At 48.9% G+C, this 22,002-nt stretch overlaps 1 protein-coding gene across 2 annotated transcripts in view; it reads left to right on the forward strand.

The window, feature by feature from the left end:
• The window catches only part of LOC139420574 (cysteine/serine-rich nuclear protein 1-like), a 55,850-nt gene that overhangs the window by 20,587 nt on the left and 13,261 nt on the right, over positions 1-22,002 (forward strand). For both annotated transcript variants that reach the window (XM_071170759.1, XM_071170758.1), the window contains exon 2: positions 17,171-17,375. In XM_071170759.1, coding sequence (XP_071026860.1) covers positions 17,180-17,375 — 196 coding nt within the window. In that variant the 5' untranslated portion in view covers positions 17,171-17,179. The remainder of the gene's footprint in view (positions 1-17,170; positions 17,376-22,002) is intronic.

The raw sequence follows: 22,002 nt of genomic DNA on the forward strand, positions 1-22,002 counted from the left end.
CTGTCTGACTGGGCTCATACTACTGTTCTGTCTGTCTGACTGGGCTCGTACTACTGTTCTGTCTGTCTGACTGGGCTCGTACTACTGTTCTGTCTGTCTGACTGGGCTCATACTACTGTTCTGTCTGTGTGACTGGGCTCATACTACTGTTCTGTCTGTGTGACTGGGCTCATACTACTGTTCTGTCTGTCTGACTGGGCTCATACTACTGTTCTGTCTGTGTGACTGGGCTCATACTACTGTTCTGTCTGTGTGACTGGGCTCATACTACTGTTCTGTCTGTCTGACTGGGCTCATACTACTGTTCTGTCTGTCTGACTGGGCTCGTACTACTGTTCTGTCTGTCTGACTGGGCTCGTACTACTGTTCTGTCTGTCTGACTGGGCTCATACTACTGTTCTGTCTGTCTGACTGGGCTCATACTACTGTTCTGTCTGTGTGACTGGGCTCATACTACTGTTCTGTCTGTCTGACTGGGCTCATACTACTGTTCTGTCTGTCTGACTGGGCTCATACTACTGTTCTGTCTGTGTGACTGGGCTCATACTACTGTTCTGTCTGTCTGACTGGGCTCATACTACTGTTCTGTCTGTGTGACTGGGCTCATACTACTGTTCTGTCTGTCTGACTGGGCTCATACTACTGTTCTGTCTGTCTGACTGGGCTCATACTACTGTTCTGTCTGTGTGACTGGGCTCATACTACTGTTCTGTCTGTCTGACTGGGCTCATACTACTGTTCTGTCTGGATGACTGGGCTCATACTACTGTTCTGTCTGTCTGACTGGGCTCATACTACTGTTCTGTCTGTCTGACTGGGCTCATACTACTGTTCTGTCTGTCTGACTGGGCTCATACTACTGTTCTGTCTGTCTGACTGGGCTCATACTACTGTTCTGTCTGTCTGACTGGGCTCGTACAACTGTTCTGTCTGTCTGACTGGGCTCATACTACTGTTCTGTCTGTCTGACTGGGCTCATACTACTGTTCTGTCTGTGTGACTGGGCTCATACTACTGTTCTGTCTGTCTGACTGGGCTCATACTACTGTTCTGTCTGTCTGACTGGGCTCATACTACTGTTCTGTCTGTGTGACTGGGCTCATACTACTGTTCTGTCTGTCTGACTGGGCTCATACTACTGTTCTGTCTGTCTGACTGGGCTCATACTACTGTTCTGTCTGTCTGACTGGGCTCATACTACTGTTCTGTCTGTCTGACTGGGCTCATACTACTGTTCTGTCTGTCTGACTGGGCTCATACTACTGTTCTGTCTGTCTGACTGGGCTCATACTACTGTTCTGTCTGTCTGACTGGGCTCATACTACTGTTCTGTCTGTCTGACTGGGCTCGTACTACTGTTCTGTCTGTCTGACTGGGCTCGTACTACTGTTCTGTCTGTCTGACTGGGCTCATACTACTGTTCTGTCTGTGTGACTGGGCTCATACTACTGTTCTGTCTGTGTGACTGGGCTCATACTACTGTTCTGTCTGTCTGACTGGGCTCATACTACTGTTCTGTCTGTGTGACTGGGCTCATACTACTGTTCTGTCTGTCTGACTGGGCTCATACTACTGTTCTGTCTGTCTGACTGGGCTCGTACTACTGTTCTGTCTGTCTGACTGGGCTCGTACTACTGTTCTGTCTGTCTGACTGGGCTCATACTACTGTTCTGTCTGTCTGACTGGGCTCATACTACTGTTCTGTCTGTGTGACTGGGCTCATACTACTGTTCTGTCTGTCTGACTGGGCTCATACTACCGTTCTGTCTGTCTGACTGGGCTCATACTACTGTTCTGTCTGTGTGACTGGGCTCATACTACTGTTCTGTCTGTCTGACTGGGCTCATACTACTGTTCTGTCTGTGTGACTGGGCTCATACTACTGTTCTGTCTGTCTGACTGGGCTCATACTACTGTTCTGTCTGTCTGACTGGGCTCATACTACTGTTCTGTCTGTGTGACTGGGCTCATACTACTGTTCTGTCTGTCTGACTGGGCTCATACTACTGTTCTGTCTGGATGACTGGGCTCATACTACTGTTCTGTCTGTCTGACTGGGCTCATACTACTGTTCTGTCTGTCTGACTGGGCTCATACTACTGTTCTGTCTGTCTGACTGGGCTCATACTACTGTTCTGTCTGTCTGACTGGGCTCATACTACTGTTCTGTCTGTCTGACTGGGCTCGTACAACTGTTCTGTCTGTCTGACTGGGCTCATACTACTGTTCTGTCTGTCTGACTGGGCTCATACTACTGTTCTGTCTGTGTGACTGGGCTCATACTACTGTTCTGTCTGTCTGACTGGGCTCATACTACTGTTCTGTCTGTCTGACTGGGCTCATACTACTGTTCTGTCTGTGTGACTGGGCTCATACTACTGTTCTGTCTGTCTGACTGGGCTCATACTACTGTTCTGTCTGTCTGACTGGGCTCATACTACTGTTCTGTCTGTCTGACTGGGCTCATACTACTGTTCTGTCTGTCTGACTGGGCTCATACTACTGTTCTGTCTGTCTGACTGGGCTCATACTACTGTTCTGTCTGTCTGACTGGGCTCATACTACTGTTCTGTCTGTGTGACTGGGCTCATACTACTGTTCTGTCTGGATGACTGGGCTCATACTACTGTTCTGTCTGTCTGACTGGGCTCGTACTACTGTTCTGTCTGTCTGACTGGGCTCATACTACTGTTCTGTCTGGATGACTGGGCTCATACTACTGTTCTGTCTGGATGACTGGGCTCATACTACTGTTCTGTCTGTGTGACTGGGCTCATACTACTGTTCTGTCTGGATGACTGGGCTCATACTACTGTTCTGTCTGTGTGACTGGGCTCATACTACTGTTCTGTCTGGATGACTGGGCTCATACTACTGTTCTGTCTGGATGACTGGGCTCATACTACTGTTCTGTCTGTGTGACTGGGCTCATACTACTGTTCTGTCTGTCTGACTGGGCTCATACTACTGTTCTGTCTGTCTGACTGGGCTCATACTACTGTTCTGTCTGTCTGACTGGGCTCATACTACTGTTCTGTCTGTGTGACTGGGCTCATACTACTGTTCTGTCTGTGTGACTGGGCTCATACTACTGTTCTGTCTGTCTGACTGGGCTCATACTACTGTTCTGTCTGTCTGACTGGGCTCATACTACTGTTCTGTCTGTCTGACTGGGCTCATACTACTGTTCTGTCTGTCTGACTGGGCTCATACTACTGTTCTGTCTGTCTGACTGGGCTCATACTACTGTTCTGTCTGTCTGACTGGGCTCATACTACTGTTCTGTCTGTCTGACTGGGCTCATACTACTGTTCTGTCTGTCTGACTGGGTTCATACTACTGTTCTGTCTGTCTGACTGGGCTCATACTACTGTTCTGTCTGTCTGACTGGGCTCATACTACTGTTCTGTCTGGATGACTGGGCTCATACTACTGTTCTGTCTGTCTGACTGGGCTCATACTACTGTTCTGTCTGGATGACTGGGCTCATACTACTGTTCTGTCTGTCTGACTGGGCTCATACTACTGTTCTGTCTGGATGACTGGGCTCATACTACTGTTCTGTCTGTGTGACTGGGCTCATACTACTGTTCTGTCTGTCTGACTGGGCTCATACTACTGTTCTGTCTGTCTGACTGGGCTCATACTACTGTTCTGTCTGTCTGTCTGACTGGGCTCGTACTACTGTTCTGTCTGTCTGACTGGGCTCATACTACTGTTCTGTCTGTCTGACTGGGCTCATACTACTGTTCTGTCTGTCTGACTGGGCTCATACTACTGTTCTGTCTGTGTGACTGGGCTCATACTACTGTTCTGTCTGTGTGACTGGGCTCATACTACTGTTCTGTCTGTCTGACTGGGCTCATACTACTGTTCTGTCTGTCTGACTGGGCTCGTACTACTGTTCTGTCTGTCTGACTGGGCTCATACTACTGTTCTGTCTGTGTGACTGGGCTCATACTACTGTTCTGTCTGTCTGACTGGGCTCATACTACTGTTCTGTCTGTCTGACTGGGCTCATACTACTGTTCTGTCTGTCTGACTGGGCTCATACTACTGTTCTGTCTGGATGACTGGGCTCATACTACTGTTCTGTCTGGATGACTGGGCTCATACTACTGTTCTGTCTGTCTGACTGGGCTCATACTACTGTTCTGTCTGTCTGACTGGGCTCATACTACTGTTCTGTCTGGATGACTGGGCTCATACTACTGTTCTGTCTGTGTGACTGGGCTCATACTACTGTTCTGTCTGTCTGACTGGGCTCATACTACTGTTCTGTCTGGATGACTGGGCTCATACTACTGTTCTGTCTGGATGACTGGGCTCATACTACTGTTCTGTCTGTGTGACTGGGCTCATACTACTGTTCTGTCTGTGTGACTGGGCTCATACTACTGTTCTGTCTGGATGACTGGGCTCATACTACTGTTCTGTCTGGATGACTGGGCTCATACTACTGTTCTGTCTGTCTGACTGGGCTCATACTACTGTTCTGTCTGGATGACTGGGCTCATACTACTGTTCTGTCTGGATGACTGGGCTCATACTACTGTTCTGTCTGTGTGACTGGGCTCATACTACTGTTCTGTCTGTGTGACTGGGCTCATACTACTGTTCTGTCTGTCTGACTGGGCTCATACTACTGTTCTGTCTGTCTGACTGGGCTCATACTACTGTTCTGTCTGGATGACTGGGCTCATACTACTGTTCTGTCTGGATGACTGGGCTCATACTACTGTTCTGTCTGTCTGACTGGGCTCATACTACTGTTCTGTCTGTGTGACTGGGCTCATACTACTGTTCTGTCTGTGTGACTGGGCTCATACTACTGTTCTGTCTGTGTGACTGGGCTCATACTACTGTTCTGTCTGTGTGACTGGGCTCATACTACTGTTCTGTCTGTCTGACTGGGCTCATACTACTGTTCTGTCTGTCTGACTGGGCTCATACTACTGTTCTGTCTGTCTGACTGGGCTCATACTACTGTTCTGTCTGTCTGACTGGGCTCATACTACTGTTCTGTCTGTCTGACTGGGCTCATACTACTGTTCTGTCTGTGTGACTGGGCTCATACTACTGTTCTGTCTGTGTGACTGGGCTCATACTACTGTTCTGTCTGTCTGACTGGGCTCATACTACTGTTCTGTCTGTCTGACTGGGCTCATACTACTGTTCTGTCTGTCTGATTGGGCTCATACTACTGTTCTGTCTGTCTGACTGGGCTCATACTACTGTTCTGTCTGGATGACTGGGCTCATACTACTGTTCTGTCTGTCTGACTGGGCTCATACTACTGTTCTGTCTGTCTGACTGGGCTCATACTACTGTTCTGTCTGTGTGACTGGGCTCATACTACTGTTCTGTCTGTCTGACTGGGCTCATACTACTGTTCTGTCTGTCTGACTGGGCTCGTACTACTGTTCTGTCTGTCTGACTGGGCTCGTACTACTGTTCTGTCTGTCTGACTGGGCTCGTACTACCGTCACGTTCTGTCTGTCTGACTGGGCTCGTACTACTGTTCTGCCTGTCTGACTGGGCTCGTACTACTGTTCTGCCTGTCTGACTGGGCTCGTACTACTGTTCTGTCTGGATGACTAGGCTCGTACAACTGTTCTGTCTGTCTGACTGGGCTCGTACAACTGTTCTGTCTGTCTGACTGGGCTCATACTACTGTTCTGTCTGTCTGTCTGTCTGGGCTTGTACTACTGTTCTGTCTGTCTGACTGGGCTCGTACTACTGTTTTGTCTGTCTGTCTCTGACGGGGCTCGTACTGCTGTTCTGTCTGTCTGACTGGGCTCGTACTACTGTTCTGTCTGTCTGTCTGACTGGGCTTGTACTACTGTTCTGTCTGTCTGTCTGACTGGGCTCGTACTACTGTTCTCTCTGTCTGTCTGACTGGGCTCGTACTACCATCACGTTCTGTCTGTGTGACCAGTGCCGCTCAGACAGTTTAGCAGACTGATAAACCTCAGATTGACTAGGAAGCAGGGATTAACCTCAGCCATTGTTTCTGCCTATAATCAGTTTGTCAGGTAGACTTACTGTAGTCAGTCAGTCTGGAGAATATGACACACTTCTGACACCATGGTCCCCCTCCCTCCTCCCTCCTTCCTTCTGTCCCTCACTGCAACCTTTAGTTAAATAGACTTAGCTGGCTCTGCCCCCCTCCCTCCTTCTGTCCCTCACTGCAACCTTTAGTTAAATAGACTTAGCTGGCTCTGCCCCCCTCCCCCCTCCCTCCTCCCTCCTTCTGTCCCTCACTGCAACCTTTAGTTAAATAGACTGAGCTGGCTCTGCCCCCCTCCCTCCTTCTGTCCCTCACTGTAACCTTTAGTTAAATAGACTTAGCTGGCTCTGCCCCCCTCCCCCCTCCCTCCTCCCTCCTTCTGTCCCTCACTGCAACCTTTAGTTAAATAGACTTAGCTGGCTCTGCCCCCCTCCCTCCTCCCTCCTTCTGTCCCTCACTGCAACCTTTAGTTAAATAGACTTAGCTGGCTCTGCCCCCTACCTCCTCCCTCCCCAGGGAACGCTCACAGCTATGTTTACATTTTTAGGAATGGGATGGGAGAATGTAAAGTGAGACCATGTGTCCTGGCTGGCCCTGTCCCCTGCCTCCTTTGCCCTGCCTCCTAGCCCTGTCCCCTGCCTCCTAGCCCTGTCCCCTGCCTCCTAGCCCTGTCCCCTGCCTCCTAGCCCTGTCCCCTGCCTCCTAGCCCTGTCCTCTGCCTCCTTTGCCCTGCCTCCTAGCCCTGTCCCCTGCCTCCTAGCCCTGTCCCCTGCCTCCTAGCCCTGTCCCCTGCCTCCTAGCCCTGTCCCCTGCCTCCTAGCCCTGTCCTCTGCCTCCTTTGCCCTGCCTCCTAGCCCTGTCCCCTGCCTCCTAGCCCTGTCCCCTGCCTCCTAGCCCTGTCCCCTGCCTCCTAGCCCTGTCCCCTGCCTCCTAGCCCTGTCCCCTGCCTCCTAGCCCTGTCCCCTGCCTCCTAGCCCTGTCCTCTGCCTCCTTTGCCCTGCCTCCTAGCCCTGTCCCCTGCCTCCTAGCCCTGTCCCCTGCCTCCTAGCCCTGTCCCCTGCCTCCTAGCCCTGTCCCCTGCCTCCTAGCCCTGTCCCCTGCCTCCTAGCCCTGTCCCCTGCCTCCTAGCCCTGTCCTCTGCCTCCTTTGCCCTGCCTCCTAGCCCTGTCCCCTGCCTCCTAGCCCTGTCCCCTGCCTCCTAGCCCTGTCCCCTGCCTCCTAGCCCTGTCCCCTGCCTCCTAGCCCTGTCCCCTGCCTCCTAGCCCTGTCCCCTGCCTCCTAGCCCTGTCCTCTGCCTCCTTTGCCCTGCCTCCTAGCCCTGTCCCCTGCCTCCTAGCCCTGTCCCCTGCCTCCTAGCCCTGTCCCCTGCCTCCTAGCCCTGTCCCCTGCCTCCTAGCCCTGTCCCCTGCCTCCTAGCCCTGTCCCCTGCCTCCTAGCCCTGTCCCCTGCCTCCTAGCCCTGTCCTCTGCCTCCTTTGCCCTGCCTCCTAGCCCTGTCCCCTGCCTCCTAGCCCTGTCCCCTGCCTCCTAGCCCTGTCCCCTGCCTCCTAGCCCTGTCCCCTGCCTCCTAGCCCTGTCCCCTGCCTCCTAGCCCTGTCCCCTGCCTCCTAGCCCTGTCCCCTGCCTCCTAGCCCTGTCCCCTGCCTCCTTTGCCCTGCCTCCTAGCCCTGTCCCCTGCCTCCTAGCCCTGTCCCCTGCCTCCTAGCCCTGTCCCCTGCCTCCTAGCCCTGTCCCCTGCCTCCTAGCCCTGTCCCCTGCCTCCTAGCCCTGTCCCCTGCCTCCTAGCCCTGTCCCCTGCCTCCTAGCCCTGTCCCCTGCCTCCTAGCCCTGTCCCCTGCCTCCTAGCCCTGTCCTCTGCCTCCTTTGCCCTGCCTCCTAGCCCTGTCCCCTGCCTCCTAGCCCTGTCCCCTGCCTCCTAGCCCTGTCCCCTGCCTCCTAGCCCTGTCCCCTGCCTCCTAGCCCTGTCCCCTGCCTCCTAGCCCTGTCCCCTGCCTCCTAGCCCTGTCCCCTGCCTCCTAGCCCTGTCCCCTGCCTCCTAGCCCTGTCCCCTGCCTCCTAGCCCTGTCCCCTGCCTCCTAGCCCTGTCCCCTGCCTGTGATTGAAGATGCCTGGGTCCTTATTTATCAATCATAAATAAGCGGCAGGTAGCCTAGTGGTTAGAGTGTTGGACTAGTAACCGAAAGGTTGCAAGTGTAACAGTATAGACTTTACGCCCGTCCCCTCGCCCCGACCTGGGCACGAACCAGGGACACTCTGCACACGTCAACAGTCACCCTCGAAGCATCGTTACCCATTGCTCCACAAAGCAGCTGGTCTTGCAGAGCAGGGGGAACCACGACGTCAAGGTCTCAGAGCAATTGAAACGCCACTAGCGCGCACCACCGCTAACTAGCTAGCCATTTCACATCGGCTACACAAGGTTGAATCCCCGAGCTGACAAGGTAAAAATAAAATATCTGTCGTTCTGCCCCTGAACAAGGCAGTTAACCGACTGTTCCTAGACCGTCATTGAAAATAAGAATTTGTTCTTAACCGACTTGCCTATTTAAATAAAGGTAAAAAAAAAATGTATTGGCACAATCAAATCAAATTTATTTATATAACCCTTCGTACATCAGCTGATATCTCAAAGTGCTGTACAGAAAGTGCTGTACAGAAACCCAGCCTAAAACTGGGTTCGCGCCCAGGCTCTGTCGTAACCGGCCGCGACCGGGAGGTCCGTGGGGCGACGCACAATTTGCCTAGCGTCGTCCGGGTTAGGGAGGGCTTGGTAGGTAGGGATGACCTTGTCTCATCGCGCACCAGCGACTCCTGTGGCGGGCCGGGCGCAGTGCGAGGTTGCCAGGTGCACGGTGTATCCTCCGACGCATTGGTGCGGCTGGCTTCCGGGTTGGAGGCGCGCTGTGTTAAGAAGCAGTGCGGCTGGTTGGGTTGTGTATCGGAGGACGCATGACTTTCAACCTTCGTCTCTCCCGAGCCCGTACGGGAGTTGTAGCGATGAGACAAGATAGTAGCTACTACAACAATTGGATACCACGAAATTGGGGAGAAAAAAGGGGTAAAAATTCACCAAAAAAAAGTGACGCTACCCTCCTAGGGACGGTATGAAAGAGCCCTAGTAAGCCAGTGACTCAGCCCCTGTAATAGGGTTAGAGGCAGAGAATCCCAGTGGAAAGAGGGGAACCGGCCAGGCAGAGACAGCAAGGGCGGTTCGTTGCTCCAGAGCCTTTCCGTTCACCTTCACACTCGTGGGCCAGACTACACTCAATCATATGACCATTCCATAAAAATGGAGCTCTGTGGGAGAAAGCCCTCCTTAGAAATTCTAGGGACAATTAGGAGGCCTGCGTTTTGTGACCGTAGCGTATGTACGGCAGGACCAAATCAGAGAGCAAGCCCATGTTTTGTAGGTTAGCAGTAAATCAGCCCTTGCCTTGACAGGAAGATCAAATGTTTTGGTTCTAGTCAGGATTCTAGCAGCCGTATTTAGCACTAACTGAATTTTATTTAGTGCTTTATCCGGGTAGCCGGAAAGTAGAGCATTGCAGTAGTCTAACCTAGAAGTGACAATATCATGGATAAATTTTTCTGCATTTTTGGACAGAAATTTTCTGATTTTTGCAATGTTACGTAGATGGAAAAAAGCTGTCCTTGAAACAGTCTTGATATGTTCTTCAAAAGAGAGATCAGGGTCCAGAGTAACGCCGAGGTCCTTTACAGTTTTATTTGAGACGACAGTACAACCATTAAGATTAATTGTCAGATTCAACAGAAGATCTCTTTGTTTCTTGGGACCTAGAGCAAGCATCTATGTTTTGTCTGAGTTTAAAAGTAGAAAGTTTGCAGCCATCCACTTCCTTATGTCTGAAACACATGCTTCTAGCGAGGGCAATGTTGGGGCTTCACCATGTTTCATTGAAATGTACAGCTGTGTGTCATCTGCATAGCAGTGAAAGTTAACATTATGTTTTCGAATGACATCACCAAGAGGTAAAATATATAGTGAAAACAATAGCGGTCCTAAAACGGAACCTTGAGGAACACCGAAATTTACAGTTGATTTGTCAGAGGACAAACCATTCACAGAGACAAACTGATATCTTTCTGACAGATAAGATCTAAACCAGGCCAGAACTTGTCCATGTAGACCAATTTGGGTTTCCAATCTCTCCAAAAGAATGTGGTGATCGATGGTATCAAAAGCAGCACTAAGGTCTAGGAGCACGAGGACAGATGCAGAGCCTCGGTCTGATGCCATTAAAAGGTCATTTACCACCTTCACAAGTGCAGTCTCAGTGCTATGATGGGGTCTAAAACCAGACTGAAGCATTTCGTATACATTGTTTGTCTTCAGGAAGGCAGTGAGTTGCTGCGCAACAGCCTTTTCAACATTTTTTGAGAGGATTGGAAGATTTGATATAGGCCGATAGTTTTTTATATTCTCTGGGTCAAGGTTTGGCTTTTTCAAGAGAGACTTTATTGCTGCCACTTTTAGTGAGTTTGGTACACATCCGGTGGATAGAGAGCCGTTTATTATGTTCAACATAGGAGGGCCAAGCACAGGAAGCAGCTCTTTCAGTCGTTTAGTTGGAATAGGGTCCAGTATGCAGCTTGAAGGTTTAGAGGCCATGATTATTTTCATCATTGTGTCAAGAGATATAGTACTAAAACACTTGAGTGTCTCTCTTGATCCTAGGTCCTGGCAGAGTTGTGCAGACTCAGGACAACTGAGCTTTGAAGGAATACGCAGATTTAAAGAGGAGTCCGTAATTTGCTTTCTAATAATCATGATATTTTCCTCAAAGAAGTTCATGAATTTATTACTGCTGAAGTGAAAGCCTTCCTCTCTTGGGGAATGCTGCTTTTTAGTTAGCTTTGCGACAGTATCATAAAGGAATTTCGGATTGTTCTTATTTTCCTCAATTAAATTGGAAAAATAGGATGATCGAGCAGCAGTAAGGGCTCTTCGATACTGCACAGTACTGTCTTTCCAAGCTAGTCGGAAGACTTCCAGTTTGGTGTGGCGCCATTTCCGTTCCAATTGTCTGGAAGCTTGCTTCAGAGCTCGGGTATTTTCTGTGTACCAGGGAGCTAGTTTCTTAAGAGAAATGTTTTTCGTTTTTAGGGGTGCAACTGCATCTAGCGTATTGCGCAATGTTAAATTGAGTTCCTCAGTTAGGTGGTTAACTGATTTTGGTCCTCTGGCGTGTTCTGTGTTCACTATGCGTGGGATCATTTCCACGCAGTGTGAAATGTATCATTCTGAATGTTTGCCTGAGAGTGTAGAAAAATGTACACACAGCCATGACCATGCGTACGCATAGTGCCAAGTGATGGAATAAAAGAGATCACAGCCATGACCATGCGTACGCATAGTGCCAAGTGATGGAATAACAGAAATGCTTGTCAAGCGAAGAATGTGGAAAATAAACTGAGTGTACAAAACATTAAGAACACCCCCAGGTGTTCCTAAGGAAGGGGGAGAGCGAGTGTTCCCACGTTCAGGAGACTCAGTGTTCCTTAGGAAGGGGGAGAGCGAGTGTTCCCACGTTCAGGAGACTCAGCCTCTCTCTCTGTGCTGGCCTCTCCCTCCTGGTCTCAGCTAATGGGATGTTAGTGATGAGTCTTGTTGTTCCAATACCCATACTGTATACTACATACTTAATGAGTGTGTATATACTATTAGTTAATTTTAGTATACTGTAAACGAACAGTTTCCTTTCAGTTAAGCGTACTAGCTCTTTGCCTGTCTACTGGAAGTTGATGCTGTTGCGATTCAATCTCTTGCTAGCTTGTTAGCATAACAAATTGCTAGCTAGACATTTTACATCTTCGGGTGTGTTTATTATATTTAATCTGGGGTGTGTTATTGAATTCATTCTGGAGTGCCAGAGTGCGCCCTGGGCGTTTGTAAATTCAGAGCGTTGTCAGATTTTCCTATTGTAAATTCAGAGCATTTCGCTCTCTGAGCGGTCAGAGCGCACACTGCCAGACACTGTCTGCCAGACACTGTCAGTGTGGTAGAGGGGTAGGGTAGAGGGGTAGGGTAGAGGAGTAGGGTAGGGTAGAGGGGTAGGGTAGAGGGGTAGGGTAGAGGAGTAGGGTAGGGTAGAGGGGTAGGGTAGAGTAGAGGGGTAGAAGAGTAGGGTAGAGGGGTAGAGGGGTAGGGTAGAGGGGTAGGGTAGAGGAGAGGGTGGGGTAGAGTGATAGAGGAGTAGGGTAGAGGGGTAGGGTAGAGGGGTAGAGGGGTAGAGGGGTAGGGTAGAGGAGTAGGTCAGTGTGGAGGCTATATACAGGGGGTACCGGTACAGAGTCAATGTGGAGGCTATATACAAGGGGTACCGGTACAGAGTCCATGTGAAGGCTATATACAGGGGGTTCTGGTACAGAGTCAATGTGGAGGCTATATACAGGGGGTTCTGGTACAGAGTCAATGTGGAGGCTATATACAGGGGCTACCAGTATAGAGTCAATGTGGAGGCTTTATACAGGGGGTACCGGTACAGAGTCAATGTGGAGGCTATATACAGGGGCTACCAGTATAGAGTCAATGTGGAGGCTATATACAGGGGGTACCGGTACAGAGTCAATGTGGAGGCTATATACAGGGGGTACAAGTACAGAGTCCATGTGAAGGCTATATACAGGGGGTTCTGGTACAGAGTCAATGTGGAGGCTATATACAGGGTGTTATGGTACAGAGTCAATGTGGAGGCTATATACAGGGGGTACCGGTACAGAGTCAGTGTGGAGGCTATATACAGGAGGTACCGGTACAGAGTCAATGTGGAGGCTATATACAGGGGGTACCGGTACAGAGTCAATGTGGAGGCTATATACAGGGGGTACAAGTACAGAGTCCATGTGAAGGCTATATACAGGGGGTTCTGGTACAGAGTCCATGTGAAGGCTATATACAGGGGGTTATGGTACAGAGTCAATGTGGAGGCTATATACAGGGGGTACAAGTACAGAGTCAATGTGAAGGCTATATATAGGGGGCACCGGTACTGAGTCAGTGTGGAGGCTATATACAGGGGGTACCGGTACTGAGTCAGTGTGGAGGCTATATACAGGGGGTACCGGTACAGAGTCAATGTGGAGGCTATATACAGGGGGTACCGGTACAGAGTCCATGTGAAGGCTATATACAGGGGGTTCTGGTACAGAGTCCATGTGAAGGGCTATATACAGGGGGTTCTGGTACAGAGTCAATGTGGAGGCTATATACAGGGGGTACAAGTACAGAGTCCATGTGAAGGCTATATACAGGGGGTTCTGGTACAGAGTCAATGTGGAGGCTATATACAGGGTGTTATGGTACAGAGTCAATGTGGAGGCTATATACAGGGGGTACCGGTACAGAGTCAATGTGGAGGCTATATACAGGGGGTACAAGTACAGAGTCAATGTGATGGCTATATACAGGGGGCACCGGTACTGAGTCAGTGTGGAGGCTATATACAGGGGGTACTGGTACTGAGTCAGTGTGGAGGCTATATACAGGGGGTACAAGTACAGAGTCAATGTGATGGCTATATACAGGGGGCACCGGTACTGAGTCAGTGTGGAGGCTATATACAGGGGGTACCGGTACTGAGTCAGTGTGGAGGCTATATACAGGGGGTACCGGTACAGAGTCAATGTGGAGGCTATATACAGGGGGTACCGGTACAGAGTCCATGTGAAGGCTATATACAGGGGGTTCTGGTACAGAGTCCATTTGAAGGCTATATACAGGGGGTTCTGGTACAGAGTCAATGTGGAGGCTATATACAGGGGGTACAAGTACAGAGTCCATGTGAAGGCTATATACAGGGGGTTCTGGTACAGAGTCAATGTGGAGGCTATATAAAGGGTGTTATGGTACAGAGTCAATGTGGAGGCTATATACAGGGTGTTACGGTACAGAGTCAATGTGGAGGCTATATACAGAGTGTTATGGTACAGAGTCAATGTGGAGGCTATATACAGGGGGTACCGGTACAGAGTCAATGTGGAGGCTATATACAGGGGGTACAAGTACAGAGTCAATGTGATGGCTATATACAGGGGGCACCGGTACTGAGTCAGTGTGGAGGCTATATACAGGGGGTACCGGTACTGAGTCAGTGTGGAGGCTATATACAGGGGGTACCGGTACAGAGTCAATGTGGAGGCTATATACAGGGGGTACCGGTACAGAGTCCATGTGAAGGCTATATACAGGGGGTTCTGGTACAGAGTCAATGTGGAGGCTATATAAAGGGTGTTACGGTACAGAGTCAATGTGGAGGCTATATACAGAGTGTTATGGTACAGAGTCAATGTGGAGGCTATATACAGGGGGTACCGGTACAGAGTCAATGTGGAGGCTATATACAGGGGGTACAAGTACAGAGTCAATGTGATGGCTATATACAGGGGGCACCGGTACTGAGTCAGTGTGGAGGCTATATACAGGGTGTTATGGTACAGAGTCAGTGTGGAGGCTATATACAGGGGGTACCGGTACTGAGTCAGTGTGGAGGCTATATACAGGGGGTACCGGTACAGAGTCAATGTGGAGGCTATATACAGGGGGTACCGGTACAGAGTCCATGTGAAGGCTATATACAGGGGGTTCTGGTACAGAGTCCATGTGAAGGCTATATACAGGGGGTTCTGGTACAGAGTCAATGTGGAGGCTATATACAGGGGGTACAAGTACAGAGTCCATGTGAAGGCTATATACAGGGGGTTCTGGTACAGAGTCAGTGTGGAGGCTATATACAGGGGGTACCGGTACTGAGTCAGTGTGGAGGCTATATACAGGGGGTACCGGTACAGGGTCAATGTGGAGGCTATATACAGGGGGTACCGGTACAGAGTCAATGTGAAGACTATATACAGGGGGTTCTGGTACAGAGTCAATGTGGAGGCTATATACAGGGGGTACAGGTACAGAGTCAATGTGATGGCTATATACAGGGGGTTCTGGTACAGAGTCAATGTGGAGGCTATATACAGGGGGCACAGGTACAGAGTCAATGTGGAGGCTATATACAGGGGGTTCCGTTACAGAGTCAATGTGGAGGCTATGTACAGGGGGTACAGGTACAGAGTCAATGTGATGACTATATACAGGGGGTACCGGTACAGAGTCAGTGTGGAGGCTATATACAGGGGGTACAGGTACAGAGTCAATGTGATGACTATATACAGGGGGTACCGGTACAGAGTCAATGTGGAGGCTATATACAGGGGGTACCGGTACAGAGTCCATGTGAAGGCTATATACAGGGGGTTCTGGTACAGAGTCCATGTGAAGGCTATATACAGGGGGTTCTGGTACAGAGTCAATGTGGAGGCTATATACAGGGGGTACAAGTACAGAGTCCATGTGAAGGCTATATACAGGGGGTTCTGGTACAGAGTCAGTGTGGAGGCTATATACAGGGTACCGGTACTGAGTCAGTGTGGAGGCTATATACAGGGGGTACCGGTACAGGGTCAATGTGGAGGCTATATACAGGGGGTACCGGTACAGAGTCAATGTGAAGGCTATATACAGGGGGTTCTGGTACAGAGTCAATGTGGAGGCTATATACAGGGGGTACAGGTACAGAGTCAATGTGATGGCTATATACAGGGGGTTCTGGTACAGAGTCAATGTGGAGGCTATATACAGGGGGCACAGGTACAGAGTCAATGTGGAGGCTATATACAGGGGGTTCCGTTACAGAGTCAATGTGGAGGCTATGTACAGGGGGTACAGGTACAGAGTCAATGTGATGACTATATACAGGGGGTACCGGTACAGAGTCAGTGTGGAGGCTATATACAGGGGGTACAGGTACAGAGTCAATGTGATGACTATATACAGGGGGTACCGGTACAGAGTCAGTGTGCAGGTTATATACAGGGTACCGGTACCGAGTCAGTGTACAGGGGTACAGGCTAGTTGAGGTAATCTGTACATGTAGGTGGGGGTGAAGTGGCTTGCATAGATGATAAACTGTGAGTAGCAGCAGTGTACAGGGGGGGGTCAATGAAGACTCCTGGTCTCAGCTGATGGGATGTTAGTGGTGAAGACTCCTGGTCTCAGCTGATGGGATGTTAGTGGTGAAGACTCCTGGTCTCAGCTGATGGATGTTAGTGGTGAAGACTCCTGGTCTCAGCTGATGGATGTTAGTGGTGAAGACTCCTGGTCTCAGCTGATGGGATTTTAGTGGTGAAGACTCCTGGTCTCATCTGATGGGGTGTTAGTGGTGAAGACTCCTGGTCTCAGCTGATGGGGTGTTAGTGGTGAAGACTCCTGGTCTCAGCTGATTGGGTGTTAGTGGTGAATACTCCTGGTCTCAGCTGATGGGATGCTAGTGGTGAAGACTCCTGGTCTCAGCTAATGGGATGCTAGTGGTGAAGACTCCTGGTCTCAGCTGATGGGATGTTAGTGGTGAAGACTCCTTGTCTCAGCTGATGGGGTGTTAGTGGTGAAGACTCCTGGTCTCAGCTGATGGGGTGTTAGTGGTGAAGACTACTGGTCTCAGCTGATGGGATGTTAGTGGTGAAGTCTCCTGGTCTCAGCTGATGGGGTGTTAGTGGTGAAGACTACTGGTCTCAGCTGATGGGATGGTAGTGGTGAAGACTCCTGGTCTCAGCTGAGACCTGGTCATAAAGGCTCTCACCCCCCGTCTGAGGTGTCTTCTGCAGGGCCTCACATGGCAGCACAGGACTAGCTTGTACTCAGCAATTTCCATCGTACATTTCACTCATCTGTTTATGGTCGTAGCAAATCCAGCCTATTAGGCCTATGCTCTGATTAGAGAACATATGCCCATGAGTACCACCAGGGGTTTTCAGGCTTTATTATAGTAGGCTATGGATATTATTCATAGTAGGATAATCAGATGATATGATAATAGTTAGTTTAATGCGACTTATATTAACCCTGAGGCCTTCTTGTGTAGGACGCCTATAATCATTACCATAATCACAACCCACTGCAGTTATGACATGCTGATTATGCTAATTGTAAACATGTTAATAACCCCTCTCTCCACTCCCTGTGTTCCTCAGATCAGGCCCATGCTAGCTAGCCCCATGCTAATAACCCTGTCTCCTCTCCCTGTGTTTCTCAGATCAGCTCCATGCTAGCTAGCCCCATGCTAATAACCCTGTCTCCTCTCCCTGTGTTTCTCAGATCAGCTCCATGCTAGCTAGAGCCATGAGCGTTCTACTGAAGAGGAAGTTTGAGGAGGTCTGTGATGAGGACCAGTGCTACTCCTCGTCCTCCTCCCTGTCATCCTCAGCTTACTCCGGGTGGGACTCGGAGGGCGAGAGCTGCTACTCAGACACCCTTGACTCAACACCCAGCAACCCTGGCTCTCCAGACACACACTACAACAGTGAGTATCTAATCTACTTCCTCAGGCTTCACTAACCTTCACTACGCTTTCACTAATCTCCACTAACCTCAGGAGGCTGAGAAGATTTGGCATGGGCCCTCATATCCACAAAATGTTCTACAGCTGTAACACGGAGAACGTCTTAACTGGCAGCATCACTGCCAAACGCACACCCTTGACCACAAAGCACTGCAGATGGTGGTGCGGACGGCCCAGTGCATCACTGCTTGGTATGTCAAACGCACCACCTTGACCACAAAGCACTGCAGATGGTGTGCGGACGGCCCAGTGCATCACTGAGGCCGATCTCCCTGCCATCCAGGACCTCTGTACCAGGCGGTGTCGGGAAAGGCTGAACAATGGGCTCCAGCCACCCAAGCCATAGATTGTGCTATTGTCCGGCAAATGGTACCGAAGCATCGGCGCTCGGACCGACAGGCTCCTAAACAGCTTCTCCCATAAGACTGCTAAATAGTTCATTAAATGGTTACCCGGGCTATCTGCACTGACGCCCCCCCCCCTCCATCTCAAATCAAAGCAAACTTTATTTGTCACATGTGCCGAATACAACAAGTGATGCTTACTTACAAGCCCTTAACTCTTCTTGAACTGCACTGTTGGTTAAGAAAATATTTACCGAGTAGACTATAATAAAAAGTAGCACAATAAGAATAACGAGGCAAAATACAGGGGGTACCGGTACAGAGTACTACACCGGCTCTGACTCTCGTCAGATGTGGCAGGGCCTGCATACCATTACAGACTACAAAGGGAAGTACAGCCGAGAGCTGCCCTGTGACACAAGCCTAACGGACGAGCTAAACCTTTCTATGCTCGCTTCGGCTCAAATAACACTGAAACATGCATGAGAGCACCAGCTGTACCGGAAGACTGTGCGATCACGCTCTCCGCAGCCGACGTGAGTGAGACCTTTAGACAGGTCAACATTCACAAGGCTGTGGGGCCAGACGGATTACCAGGACGTGTACTCCGAGCATGCGCTGACCAACTGGCAAGTGTCTTCACTGACATTTTCAACCTCTCCCTGTCCGAGTCTGTAATACCAACATGTTTTAAGGAGACCAACATGGTGCCTGTGCCCAAGAACACTAAGGTAACCTGCCTAAATGACTACAGACCCGTAGCACCCACGGCTGTAGCCATGAAGTGCTTTGAAAGGCTGGTCATGGATGAATACGTTCTCTCAAAACATGAATTATGTATTAGGATAGGTTAGCTCTTATCCTACCTGCTTACAGCCCTAGGGGAAGCAGAGATACACCTCTCACTCAGACTGATAGGAAGGTAAAACTAACTGTGTGGGGTCTAGTCTCTGTCTGTCTGTCGGTCTGGCATTTAGGGGACTGTGGTCATTTTTTGGGTCTGTGGACAGAAGGGCAAACAGTTGTTAGGGTTCCCAGGATGGTGCCAGAGAGAGAGGAAGATGGCTAGACAGGGAGAACACACAGAGCCTTGTCTGGGCCCTGGGCACTCATCCAGCACAGGTGCTGCCTGCCTGCCTGGAAGAGTAGGGAGGGAGGGATGGGGGGAGAGCAATAGAGAGGGGGACTAAAGCATGTTGGAGCGACGAATAGAGAGGATACTTTCTGTGTTCATCTAATGGAGACAGTTTTTTTTATTTAACCAGGATAAGCCCATTTAGACACAGTCTCTTTTTCAAGGGAGAAGACGGCAACAATCAATACATTACATCATTAAAACACACAACAAACTAATGCAGCCTAAAAGCATTTACACTCCTCTAACAGTCTCCCATCAATATTTTAAAGTCAGTCAGTGGCACCAACATATCTAGATGAATCGTGGATTGTAGACTATTCCATGCCTCTGGTGCACAAGACGAGTCTTGCCTAATACTGTGAATGTCCTGGGGACTTTAAGTAGCAACCACCTAGCAGACCTGGTATGGTAACTGCTGGTGGTGAAGGAGACCGGACCACAGAGGTAAAGAGGGAGTTTACCCAAAAGGGCGTTGTAGGTGAACACATACAAATGTATCTTTCTGTGCATATAGAGGTCCAACCTTCCATTTGGTACAAGGTGCAATGGTGGGTAAGTGACTTGGCATTTGTAATAAAGCACAAGGCTGCATGATAAACAGAGTCCAGTCTCTGTAAGACAGAGGCTTGCATGCATATACAACAAGTCACCATAATCAATTACAGAGAAAACAACAGTTGCTACTGCTAACAGTCTCTGGCAGAGTTCTAGCTCTGGTAAAGGTCATGAACTAATTTATTTGTACATTCAAGACCAGTTTGAGACCATAAAGGGAGGCCTGCAGTGAATACCAAATATTTAGGAAGAGGTAGTCATTTCATGGAGTCTGAAGGAAAAAAAACACGTCATCAGAGTGTGCAGCTGGAAAACACTCGGTTTCTTATTTTTGATTGAAACAAACCACTATTCATTAAATATGTATACAGAACTTATTTTTGCATGGATTCCGTGACGCGGCTTTTAACAGCAATGACCGCTATTTGTTGTCCCAGAATCCCACTTATCAGACGTGTTGAAGTCGACTTGACAGAGATGCTAAGCTGTTAGCCATTAAGCTAATGAAGTTAGTCCCCGATGAGTTTTCTCCTCTTTGACTGAAGAAGTAAATGAATGTTTCCAGAGCTGTAGGAGCTTCATCTACTACACTTTATTTCAGGACAAACCGGATCCCTCAGAGTTCCAATGCTGTAATTGTTTGCTTGCCGAGAATTATAGGCTTGAGGTTGAGGTCGCTTCACTGATCACGCAGGTCGCCTGTCTACTATGAAACTGAGGAAAACGCAGAGTGGAATGTTTACATTTTCTACGCCGGTGGCTTGATGGCGTTTGCGCTTGTTGGATGCATCTCCACCTTGTTACCCGACTGGCCGGTGTTGCCCGGAGCTCCCCCACCTGATAGCAGAGTCGATGGAGCACAGCAAGAGGAGCAAGACAATCAACGAAAAAATAAACTACACTATGAAACCTAGATGAATGATAGTAAAAAGCTTTGGAGCACCTTAAATTAAATTCTGGGGAAAAAGGCAAACTCGGCTCCATCATTAATTGAATCAGATGGCTCATTCATCACAAAACCAAATGATATTGCCAACTACTTTAATTACTTTTTTTCCCATTGGAAAGATTAGCAAATGTAGGAGGCATAACATGCAAATGCTGACACTACACATCCAAATATAACTGACCAAATTTTGAAACATTGTAATTTTAAATTCTCTGAAGTTAGTGTGGAAGAGGTGAAAATATTGTCTATCAACAATGACAAGCCACCGAGGTCTGACAACTTGGATGGAAATATTACTGAGGATAATAGCAGACGATATTGCCACATCTTCATTTTAACCCTACTAGAAAGCGTGCGCCCTCAGGCCTGGAGGGAAGCTAAAGTCATTCCCCTACCCAAGAATAGTAAAGCCCCCTTTACTGGCTCAAATAGCTGACCAATCAGCCGGTTACCAAACCTTTAGTAAACTTTTGGAAAAATTGTTTGACCAGATACAATGCTATTTTACAGTAAACAAAATGACAAACTTTCAGCATGCTTATAGGGAAGGACAGTCAACAATCACAGCACTTACACAAATGACTCATGATTGGCTGAGAGAAATTGATGATGAAAAGATTGTAGGGACAGTTTTGTTAGACTTCATTGCAGCTTTTGACATTATCGATCATAGTCTACTGCTGGAAAAACTTGTGTTATGGCTTTACTAGCCCCCTGCTATATTGTGGATAATGAGTTACCTGTCTAACAGAACACAGAGTGTTCTTTAATAGAAGCCTCACCAACACAACCCTGGTAGAATCAGGAATTCCCCAAGGCAGCTGTCTAGGCCCTTTTACTTTTTTCAAAGTAATGAATTCCCACTGGCTTTGAGGAAAGCCAGAGTGTCTATGTATGTGGATGACTCAACACTATACATGTCATCTACTACAGTGACTGAAATGACTGCAACACTTAACAAAGAGCTGCAGTTAGTTTCAGAGTGGGTGGCAAGGAATAAGTTAGTCCTAAATATTTCAACAACTTAAACCATTGATTTGGGACAAATCATTCACTAAATCTTGTAATAAATCATGTGGAAATTAAGCAAGTTGAGGTGACTAAACCACTTGAAGTAACCCTGGATTGTAAACTGTCATGGTCAAAACATATTGATACAACAGTAGCTAAGATGGGGAGAAGTCTGTCCGTAATAAAGCGCTGCTCTACCTTCTTAACAACACTAACAAGGCAGGTCCTACATGCCCTAGTTTTGTTGCACCTGGACTACTGTTCAGTCGTGTGGTCAGGTGCCACAAGAAAGGATTTAGGAAAATTGCAATTGGTTCAGGACAGGGCAGCACGGCTGGCCCTTGGATGTACACAGAGAGCTAATATTAATAATATGCATGTCAATCTCTCCTGGCTCACAGTGGAGGAGAGATTGACTTCATCACTACTTGTATTTGTGAGAGGTATTGACTTGTTGAATGCACCAAGCTGTCTGTTTGAACTACTGGCACCACAGCTCAGACACCCATGCATACCCCACAAGACATGCCACCAGAGGTCTCTTCACAGTCCCCAAGTCCAGAACAGACTATAAGAGTACTACATAGAGTC

Source organism: Oncorhynchus clarkii, chromosome 11, assembly GCF_045791955.1.
Source record: "Oncorhynchus clarkii lewisi isolate Uvic-CL-2024 chromosome 11, UVic_Ocla_1.0, whole genome shotgun sequence".
Lineage (NCBI taxonomy): Eukaryota > Metazoa > Chordata > Actinopteri > Salmoniformes > Salmonidae > Oncorhynchus > Oncorhynchus clarkii.